At 40.1% G+C, this 11,710-nt stretch overlaps 1 protein-coding gene across 1 annotated transcript; it reads left to right on the top strand.

Annotated features, from left to right (window-relative positions):
- The first annotated feature begins 1,438 nt into the window (after nucleotides 1–1,438).
- LOC115848560 (membrane-spanning 4-domains subfamily A member 12-like) lies at nucleotides 1,439–11,405 on the top strand. The gene is given in 4 exon segments (XM_060304008.2): nucleotides 1,439–1,705; nucleotides 8,845–8,982; nucleotides 9,605–9,661; nucleotides 11,283–11,405. Coding segments are annotated over 4 exon segments (585 nt in total).
- The last annotated feature ends 305 nt before the right edge of the window (nucleotides 11,406–11,710 follow it).

The raw sequence follows: 11,710 nt of genomic DNA, 5'->3' as shown, positions 1-11,710 counted from the left end.
AGGGAATCTCAAGGGTACTTTTCTTAAAGAATGAGAGAATTAACTTAATTGGTCATAGATGAATTATCTACCAGAAAAGTATTAACAAATCATTTTAAATCTTGGACTGCCAGGCTTCCCTGGTGGCGCAGTGGTTGAGAGTCCGCCTGCCGATGCAGGGCACATGGGTTCGTGCCCCGATCTGGGAAGATCCCACATGCCGCGGAGCGGCTAGGCCCGTGAGCCATGGCCGCTGAGCCTGCGCGTCTGGAGCCTGTGCTCCGCAACGGGAGAGGCCACAACACTGAGAGGACCGCGTACCGCAAAAAAAAAAAAAAAAAAAAAATCTTGGACTGCCTTTCATATTCCAGTCATATTCTTGACCTCTATATTCATTTTCTATTTATTGATATGACAAATTACCAGAAACTTAGTGGCTTAAAACAACACAACTTCATCATCTGACAGTTCTGTAGGTCAGAAATCCAACACCAGTTTCACTAAGATCAAGGTGTCAGCAGAGCTGCATTCCTTTCTGACATCTCTAGGAAAGAATCTGTTTTCCTTGTTTTCTCTAGCTTCTAGAGGCCACCATATCCCTTGCCTCATGGCTCACTTCCTCCTCTTTAAAGCCAGCAGCACAGCATCTCTCTAACTCTACCTCCATCATCACATCTCTTTCTCTGACTCTCTTCTACCTCCCTCTTCCACTTTTAAGGACCCTTGTGATGGCACTGGGCCCACCCAAGTAATCCAGGAAAATCTCCCTGTTTTAAAGTCAGCTGATTATCAATCTCAATGCCATCTGCAACCTTAAATACCTCTGCCATGTAACCTAACATATTCACAATTTCCTAGATTAGAATGTGGACATCTTTGGGGAAAGGAGAAGGGTGCATTATTCTGCCTACCACCATCCCTTTCCTCTTTCTGTTGTCCTTCAGATGCAATGAACTCACAGAAGATCAATATATATAAACGCTTTACAAAATCAAATGAGAAGGGCTTCCCTGGTGGCGCAGTGGTTGAGAGTCCGCCTGCCGATGCAGGGGACGCGGGTTCGTGCCCCGGTCCGGGAAGATCCCACATGCCACGGAGCGGCTGGGCCCGTGAGCCATGGCCGCTGAGCCTGTGCGTCCGGAGCCTGTACTCCGCAACGGGAGAGGCCACAACAGTGAGAGGCCCGCGTACCGCAAAAAAAAAAAAAAAAAAAAAAAAAATCAAATGGGAATTGGAAAGTAAATATATCCTCATCTTCCCCTCCTTCCCTTCTTTCAAACTGTAGGATGTATAGGGTTCCAAAGTCAAATAAGTATCACTCATATTGGTTGTCATTGCCCATTAACTGCTCACTTGCTTTCCTTCATTTGCATAGATAATGGACATTTGACAAGAGTTTCTTTAGTTTCCTTTCGGGTAAATGTATCATTTTGCTATGTTTTGTAATACTTAGGACATAATGATGTCATCCAAGCCAACAGCCTTCCCCAGAATGTGTGAAACCAAACCTAATCCTTACCCACCAAGCTACTCTACGGCTCCTGGGTTTCAACAACCTCTGAGTTTCATCAGCCTAGGAAACCAAGCGCAGAGTGGTCAGCCTCCCTTCATTACTTCTCCAGGAACCTTCACCAACAGTCGGCAGGGTCCAGGAAATAGACAAATGGTAAATTAAGCTAGAGGAGAAGCAGCTACAAGCTTTAAAGAAGAAGCAAAGACACTAGGGGTAAGTCTACTTACTACTAGAATTTTTATTTTGCATTTGTAAGGTTTTATTGTGCTTATAAGCTATAGGTGGAGAGAAGTTTATGATCTCATGACATACGCCCAATCATTAGAAAGGCTGGAATGCTACTCTGGAAACAGTATCCCTTTTAGGTAGAAATAATTAGTCTGCATATAGATTTTGCCCCCAAATTCATTTTACTTTGGATTCAAGCAAAAATCTAATGGGTGACAAAGGATTCTTTGTAGCAGGATGATTCAGTAACACTGACATTCTGGAAATGCCACCACTTCTAGCTTGATCTCACTTTTGCAAAGGATATTCTGGGTACCCTCCATCCTGTCTCTGGATTAGTTTCAAGCCTGGTATTTGTATAGAGGCAAGCTCATATTGAGGGCTGCCTTAAAAACAGAAGGAACTACAAATGGGCTGTCTGGGGAAACTGGGCGTGAAAGAACTAGGGGCCATTCCATCTGCTCTCCCCTCACCCAGCACCCATGGAGATGTTATGACTTAACTGCATGTCAACTCCATAAGGGGCACTTTGACCATTCCTTATCTAGTTGATAGAGGCACTGTAAATAAAATATGCCCTATATGTACATGAAGACTCCACTGGCATAGGTGGCATTATTAGTTCCTTTGCTGTGCTTTTGAAGAACCTCTTTCACGCCACTAACACAACTCCTCCAAATGGTACTGTCCCTCCCCGTGTGCAGCTCTAACTTCTCTGCTAGAGGCTTCCATAAATTATATTGAGTGCCCATTATATGCCAGAACCCTTCTAGCCATCACAGGAAAGTAAAACTGAGCATCAGCTCCCCTGCAGCAGGCAGATGTAGGCTGGGAGGCGGCCTCTCAGATCCTCCTCCTGCCAGAGAGAGGAAGTTCCCTGCTCCCATTGGGCCACTGGCACGAACTAGCACACCACACAGCTGGCCCCATACAGGTGCTGGGAATACGGCACAGAACAAATCAGGCAGAACCTCTGCCCTCATGGAGCTCAGAACCTAGTGGGAGAATCAGACTACACACACAATAAAGAATTAAGGTACACAGTGTGCTGGAAGTTGATAAAAGATATGGAAAGAATAAAGAAGTGTGAAAGGGATAAGCAATTCCAGGCAGTGAGGGGATAGCAGTTTCAAGCTGGTCAGAGCAGGCTTTCCTTAGAAGACGACATGTGAGCAAAGACATGAAGTGAGGAGTGAGCCTTGTGGATGTCAGGCAAGAGGTTCCCGGTAAAGTCAGAAGGTCTTTCGAGGAAAATGTGGCATGTTTGAAGAACAGGGAGGAGGCAGATAAAGGAGAATAGAGGGCTTCCCTGGTGGCGCAGTGGTTGAGAGTCCGCCTGCGATGCAGGGGACGCGGGTTCGTGCCCCGGTCTGGGAAGATCCCACATGCCGCGGAGCGGCTGGGCCCGTGAGCCATGGCCACTGGGCCTGCGCATCTGGAGCCTGTGCTCCTCAACGGGAGAGGCCACAACAGTGAGAGGCCCGCGTACCGTGCAAAAAAAAAAAAAAAATTCCCAGGTCTGCCCCTCAGTAATTGTGTGACCTTGGGCACTGCTATGGTCTGAATGTTTCTGTCCCCCCTCCAAAATTCATAAGTTGAAATCCTAACTCTCAAAGATGATAGTATTAGGAGGTAGGCCTTTGGGAGGTGCTTATTAGGTCATGAGAGTGGAGCACTCGTGAATGAGATTATTGCCTTATGAAAGAGACTCCTGAGAGATCGCTCACCCTTTGCACCATGTGAAGACACAGAGGCATGGGCTGTGAACAGGAAGAGGGCCCTCACCACAAGGTGACTGTGCTGGAATGTTGAACTTGGACTTCCCAGCTTCCAGAACTGTGCACAATAAAATTCTGTTGTTTATAAACCACACAGTCTGTGGTATTTTGTTACAGCAGCCTGAACAGAGTAAGACAGATACCTAATTTCTTAAAGTCTCTGTGTCTCCATCCCGTTGTCTGGGAGAATTACATGTACAATAAATGTAAGGTGCTTAGAAATTATCAAGCATACTGTTAATGCCTAATAAATTGTTTTTTCTTCATTGATACTTTCCCCAGAACTCGGATTACCCAAGCAGAGAACTGGTCCATTTGCAAAACACAGACATTGAAGTCACAGTTACAGCAATTTTTTCTAAGAGTCTTGGAGGCTCTCAGGGGATGCTAATGCACGCCTATGCAGTAGTACTTTTTGAAGAATCCTTGGGCCACATGAACAAGCCTCTCCAAATACCTCAAACAAGGCTTTACTGAAAACTTCCCTAATATGGGAAAGGAAAGAGTCAATCAAGTCCAGGAAGCGCAGACAGTCCCAGACAGGATAAATCCAAGGAGAAACATGACGAGCAAGACACATACTAATCAAAGTATCAAAAATTAAATACAAAGAAAAAATATTAAAAGCAGCAAGGGAAAAACAACAAATAACATACAAGGGAATCCCCATAAGGTTAATAGCTGATCTTTCAGCAGAAACTCTGCAACCCAGAAGGGTGTGGTAGGACAAATATAAAGTGATGAAAGGGAAAAAACTACAACCAAGGTTACTCTACCCGGCAAGGGTCTCATTCAGATTTGACGGAGAAATTAAAACCTTTACAGACAAGCAAAAACAAAGAGAATTCAGCACCACCAAACCAGCTTTACAACAAATGCTAAAGGAACTTCTCTAGGCAGGAAACACAAGAGAAGTAAAAGACCTACAATAACAAACCCAAAACAATTAAGAAAATGGTCATAGGAACATACATATCGATAATTACCTTAAATGTAAATGCATTAAATGCTCCAACCAAAAGACACAGACTGGCTGAATGGATACAAAAACAAGACCTGTATATATGCTGTCTACAAGACACCCACTTCAGACCTAGGGACACATACAGACTGAAAGTGAGGGGATGGAAAAAGATATTCCATGCAAATCGAAATCAAAGCTGGAGTTAGCAATACTCATATCAGACAAAATAGACTTTAAAATAAAGATTATTACAAGAGACAAAGAAGGACACTACATAATGATCAAGGGATCAATCCAAGAAGAAGATATAACAATTGTAAACATTTATGCACCCAACATAGGAGCACCACAATACATAAGGCGAATGCTAACAGCCATATAAGAGGAAATCGACAGTAACACAATCATAGTAGGGGACTTTAACACCCCAGTTTCACCAAAGGACAGATCATCCAAAATGAAAATAAAAAAGAAAACAAAAGCTTTAAATGATACATTAAAAAACATGGACTTAATTGACATTTATAGGACATTCCATCCAAAAACAACAGAATACACTTTCTTCTCAAGTGCTCATGGAATATTCTCCAGGATAGATCATATCTTGACTCACAAATCAAGCCTTGGTAAATTAAAAAATATTGAAATCATATCAAGTATCTTTTTCAACCACATTGCTATGAGACTAGATATCAATTACAGGAAAAAATCTGTAAAAAATACAAACACATGGAGGCCAAACAATACACTGCTAGGTAACCAAGTGATCACTGAGGAAATCAGAGAGGAAATCAAAAAATACCTAGAGACAAATGACAAAGAAAACACAACAACCCAAAACCTATGGGATGCAGCAAAAGCATTTCTAAGAGGGAAGTTTATAGCAATACAATCCTACCTCAAGAAACAAGAAACATCTCAAATAAACAACCTAACCTTGCACCTAAAGCAATTAGAGGAAGAAGAACAACAACAAAAAGTTAGCAGAAGGAAAGAAATCATAAAGATCAGATCAGAAGTAAATGAAAAAGAAATGAAGGAAACAATACCAAAGATCAATAAAACTAAAAGCTGGTTCTTTGAGAAGATAAACAAAGGTGATAAACCATTAGCCAGACTCATCAAGAAAAGAGGGAGAAGACTCAAATCAACAGAATTAGAAAAGAAAAAGGAGAACTAACAACTGACACTGCAGAAATAAAAGGATCATGAGAGATTACTACAAGCAACTCTATGCCAATAAAATGGACAACCTCAAAGAAATGAACAAATTCTTAGAAAAGCACAACCTCCTGAGACTGAACCAGGAAGAAGTAGAAAATATAAACAGACCAATCACAAGCACTGAAATTGACACTGTGATTAAAAATCTTCCAAAAAACAAAAGCCCAGGACCCGATGGCTTTACAGGCGAATTCTATCAAAAATGTAAAGAAAAGCTAACACCTGTCCTTCTCAAACTCTTCCAAAATATAGCAGAGGGAGGAACACTCCCAAACTCATTCTACAAAGCCACCATCACCATGATATCAAAACCAGACAAAGATGCCACAAAGAAGGAAAACTACAGGCCATTATCATTGATGAACAAAAATGCAAAAATCCTCAACAAAATACTAGCAAACAGAATCCAACAGCACATTAAAAGGATCATTTACCCTGATCAAGTGGGGTTCATCCCAGGAATGCAAGGATTCTTCAATATATGCAAATCAATCAATGTGAGAAACCATATTAACAAATTGAAGGAAAAAAAACATATGATCATCTCAATAGATGCAGAAAAAGCTTGTGACAAAATTCAACACCCATTTACGATAAAAACCCTCCAGAACGTAGGCATAGAGGGAACTTAGCTCAACATAATAAAGGCCATATATGACAAACCAACAGCCAACATCGTTCTCAATGGTGAATGGTGAAAAACTGAAACCATTTCCTCTAAGATCAGGAACAAGACAGGTTGTCCACTCTCACCACTATTATTCAACATAGTTTTGGAAGTCCTAGCCACGGCAATCAGAGAAGAAAAAGAAATAAAAGGAATACAAATTGGAAAAGAAGAAGTAAAACTGTCACTGTCTGCAGATGACACGATACTATGCATAGAGAATCCTAAAGGTGCTACCAGAAAACTACTAGAGCTAATCAATGGATTTGGTAAAGTAGCAGGTTACAAAATTAATGCACAGAAATCTCTTGCATTCCTATACACTAATGATGAAAAATCTGAAAGAGAAATTAAGGAAACATTCCCATTTACCATTGCAACAAAAAGAATAAAATACCTAGGAATAAAACTACCTAAGGGGACAAAAGACCTGTATGCAGAAAACTATAAGACACAGATGAAAGAAATTAAGGATGATACAAACAGATGGAGAGATATACCATATTGATACAAACAGATGGAGAGATATACCATATTCTTGGATTGGAAGAATCAACATTGTGAAAATGACTATACTACCCAAAGCAATTTACAGATTCAATGCAATCCCTATCAAACTACCAATGGCATTTTTCACAGAACTAGAACAAAAAACTTCACAATTTGTATGGAAACACAAAGGACCCCGAAAAGCCAAAGCAATCTTGAGAAAGAAAAACAAAGCTGGAGGAATCAGGTTCCCTGACTTCAGACTATACTACAAAGCTACAGTAATCAAGACAGTATGGTACTGGCACAGAAACAGAAATATAGATCAGTGGAACAGGATAGAAAGCCCAGAGATAAACCCATGCACATATGGTCACCTTATCTTTGATACAGAAGGCAAGAATATAAAACGGAGAAAAGAGAGCCTCTTCAATAAGTGGTGCTGGGAAAACTGGACAGCTACATGTAAAAGAATGAAATTAGAACACTCCCTAACACCATACACAAAAATAAACTCAAAATGAATTAAAGACCTAAATGTAAGGCCAGACACTATAAAACTCTTAGAGGAAAACATAGGCAGAACACTCTTTGACATAAATCACAGCAAGATCTTTTTTGACCCACCTCCTAGAGTAATGGAAATAAAAACAAAAATAAACAAATGAGACCTAATGAAACTTAAAACCTTTTGCACAGCAAAGGAAAACATAAACAAGATGAAAAGACAACCCTTAGAATGGGAGAAAATATTTTGCAAATGAAGCAACTGACAAAGGACTAATCTCCAAAATTTACAAGCAGCTCATGCAGCTCAATGTCAAAACAAACAACCCAATCCAAAAAGGGGCAGAAGACCTAAATACACATTTCTCCAAAGAAGATATACAGATTGCCAACAAACACATGTAAGGATGCTCACCACCACTAATCATTATAGAAATGCAAATCAAAACTACAATGAGGTATCACCTCACACTAGTCAGAATGGCCATCATGAAAAAATCTACAAACAATAAGTGCTGGAGAGGTAGGAATGTAAATTGATACAGCCACTATGGAGAACAGTATGGTGGTTCCTTAAAAAACTAAAAATAGAACTACCATACGACCCAGCAATCCCACTACTGGGCATATACCCTGAGAAAACCATAATTCAAAAAGAGTCATGTACCACAGTGTTCATTGCAGTTCTATTTACAATAGCCTGGAGATGTAAGCAACCTAAGTGTCCTTTGACAGATGAATGGATAAAGATATGTGGCACATATATACAATGGAATATTAACCAGCCGTAAAAAGAAACGAAATTGAGTTATTTGTAGTAGGTGGATGGACCTAGAGTCTGTCATACAGAGTGAAGTAATTCAGAAAGAGAAAAACAAATACCGTATGCTAACACATACATATGGAATCTAAAAAAAAAAAAAAAAAAATGTTTTGAAGAACCAAGGGGCAGGACAGGAATAAAGATGCAGACGTAGATAATGGACTTGAGGACACGGGGAGGGGGAAGGGTAAGCTGGGACGAAGTGAGAGAGTGGCATGGACATATATACACTAACAAATGTAAAACAGATAGCTAGTGGGAAGCAGCCGCATAGCACAGGGAGATCAGCCCGGTGCTTTTTGACCACATAGAGGGGTGGGATAGGGAGGGTGGGAGGGAGGGAGACACAAGAGGGAAAAGATATGGGAACATATGTATATGTATAGCTGATTTACTTTGTTACGAAGCAGAAACTAACACACCATTGTAAAGCAATTATACTCCCATAAAGATGTGAAGAAAAAAAAGAAAAAAACAAGGCTTTACGCTGAGGCCCTGGCCCTAGCGTATGTCAAAATCTTAATGGCCCACCTTCTGTAGAGGTATAGCTAAATGACACCATGGATCTTGACAGAGTTGACAATAAATAAGGAGCAGCAGCAATGATAGTGATGTTTCAGTGGTGCCTGAAGATGAAGAAGCAATTTTTAAATGTCTGTTTTCTTTTTTCAGGCAATCCAGATCATGACTGGATTGAGGCACACTGACTTCAGAATTATTGGGGGTTTAATGGCCTCTATTTATAACCAAGAGTTGGGTTTTGCTTCCTTGTCTTTTATTGGCGGATATCCATTCTGGGGCGACCTCTCTGTGAGTAGCCTGCTGCAACAGCTGTCCTTCTCAGATTATCAAGTATAGCTGTCCCCAGTCTATGTACAACTCATCTTTTAATAAGCCCTGCATCTGATCAGCTGGAGAATTTAGATACTAGATATTAATATTAGATATTAATTAGATAGAGAATTAAATAAAGAAGAGCTTTTGTTCTCCATTTTAACTTGCAGCCTAAACTCACACCCTAAAGTTTACACTAATGAAGTAACCAGCAAACCAAAGTTTGATTTCCCTATTACATTTTAGATGGAAATGTATGTGCTGGGTGGAAAGCGGCAAAAAGAGGTGATCGGGAACATGATTAAAAATATGCAATTGATCACGAGAAGAGACTGAGCGGTGAGGTCAGAAGTCATCCGAACAAGGAAAACTTACAAGGGAATGAGGTCTTTTTGTGCGAGAAACTAAGGAGAAAAAAGAAAAGGATGTCAAAAGGACACAGAAACCTCGAGAGTTACTCCAAAAAATTGAGAAGTACGAGAGGAATTTTTGAGAGGGAAATATAACTAGGTCAACCTTTCATCATATAAAGAGAAGTATTTCCCAGGAAAAATCAAAGGACCCATCATTTCACAAATAAATTTGTTTCTTTCTACAGTTCATTATTACTGGAGCACTCTCTATTTCGGCATCCAAGCAGTTTTCCCCTTGTCTGGTAAGTTAGAATGTTTCTACTTTTTAATCCCTTTAAAGATTAACTTATTTGGGTAAGAAAACTGAGAAGCCAGATTCAGAACGTGAGAAGGGGAGCATTTTTTTCCCAGAAGTATCTGTGGGTTGCCTCCATGGTACGTATGCCCTCCCATGGTCTACACAATTTACCACTCAGAAATGGCAAAGCTCAACATCCCGACTCTTTAATTCACAAGAGTGGAAATTAGTAAAGATGGGGTTGTTTACTTGAAGGCTCCCTGGTTCAGTGGGGTCACACTGCACAGGGGAAACTCCAAACAGAAACAAAGAAGCCAGGGGACACCCTCTTGCCACTTCAGTATCAAAGACTCTACTATGCATTTGCTATTTCTCAGTTCTGCCTTGCCTTATATTGTTATTTTTTCTTTGTGCATGTCTCCTAGTCTTATTCAGATTTGACTTTTGTTTTATAGTTCTTCAGATCATCATGAAAAACACCTAGCTCAGTACCTAAGAAGAGTCCATAAATCCCTGAGACAGGCCTGTCATTCTTTCTGTCACAGCACTCCACCTTTTGCAATCTCCTGGTCCACTTTTGAAACAGGAGAAAGAAAATGGTTTGCCAAGAACTAGAGACAACTAGAACAGAAGTGGTTTCAAGATTATATTTAATCCAGCACAAGAGGGAAGAACTGGAAAATAGGAACACAGAGTCATGTTACTCATACTTTCCCAGACTAGACTACACTAGACTAAAAATAAAATAAAATAAATCAGTCTAATCTTGACTACTCTTGTTGTAATCCAAAAACAAAATAAAATATCCTCTCACTGCATGATTTAGAGATCCTTCCCTCTAACTATGCTTGTCCAAGCATAGAATCTGTCCATTTGGAGAAGAGAGCTAAAATTATACCTAAAGCGATTCTTCTAGGAGCCCTTTAGAGACCTTCAGAAGACTATCTAAGGCATGCTGAAGCAGCAGCACGTTCCAAAGAACTCCTAACAAGTCAGCTGAGGACTTGGTTTCACAATTATTCTGCTGAATTTCAAAGTCTTCTTGTAGAAACTGGGGAACGTTTTATACTCTGCCCATTCACCCCTACCCTCAAAAGCCTAACAAGTTCCTCATTCTAAATCTATCTAGTCCTTAGAAAGACAAGGGTTTCATGAATTCCTAAATTTATCAGCACAGATTTTTTGTGTGTATAGACTTTTCCATCTATAAAACTGGATGCTATATAGTACTACCTCATATAGTGGTTGCAAGAGTTCTACGAAATAACGCATTTACATGATTTAATACAGTGACTGTCACAGAAAAAATGCTCATTATAAGTTTGTCATTTGATTGTTTTAAAAAGGGAATATAATGTTATTTTGCATGAGGCTTAGACAAATATAATAGATGAGCTTCTGCTTTGTACTATTTACATTTTTCTACAGATCTCAGAAATACCCTACATTTAGGTGGCATATAGAATAGTTTTCATGGTAACTCTCCAGAAGGGAAGAGGAAAAAAATCATTTCAATTTTTTTTTCAAGATTTCAAAGATTAAGAACCATTAGATTTAATTGCTTCTTATTTCATTTAATTTCACTCATCTTACATATGATTTATCTTTCCTGCCATCTCCCTCAGATAAAAGGCAGCCTAGGAATGAACATTGTTAATTCTGTCTCTGCCTTCATGGGGGTGATTCTGTTGCTGGTGGATGTGAGCATTAATGGGCTGCCTAATCAAGACTACTGGGGCAGTGGCTAAGTATCCCATCACCTACCATGTGCCTCCTCTCTTTCCACTCACTTAGAGTGGATCTATATTTTATTTCTTATTACTGTACAGCAGCTCTAGTAGTAAATCCCTTTTTCTATTCCAGCCCTACTCCTGGTCATGGGATCTCTAGGACTAGAGAATAAAGTGGGAGAGTCACCTCTGTAGATGGACTAGGGCAGAAAGGGCACCCCTTAGTGGTCCATCTCATGGGTAGTCACATAGGGAAGACTCTTAAAGGGTATACAGAAACACTGGGAAAAAAAGCTCCCAGAAATAAAAGAGTAACTGAATTT

Source organism: Globicephala melas, chromosome 8, assembly GCF_963455315.2.
Source record: "Globicephala melas chromosome 8, mGloMel1.2, whole genome shotgun sequence".
Classification (NCBI taxonomy): Eukaryota; Metazoa; Chordata; class Mammalia; order Artiodactyla; family Delphinidae; genus Globicephala; species Globicephala melas.
The sequence above is the reverse complement of the archived record's forward strand: the minus strand, read 5'-3'. Positions and strand labels throughout refer to the sequence as shown.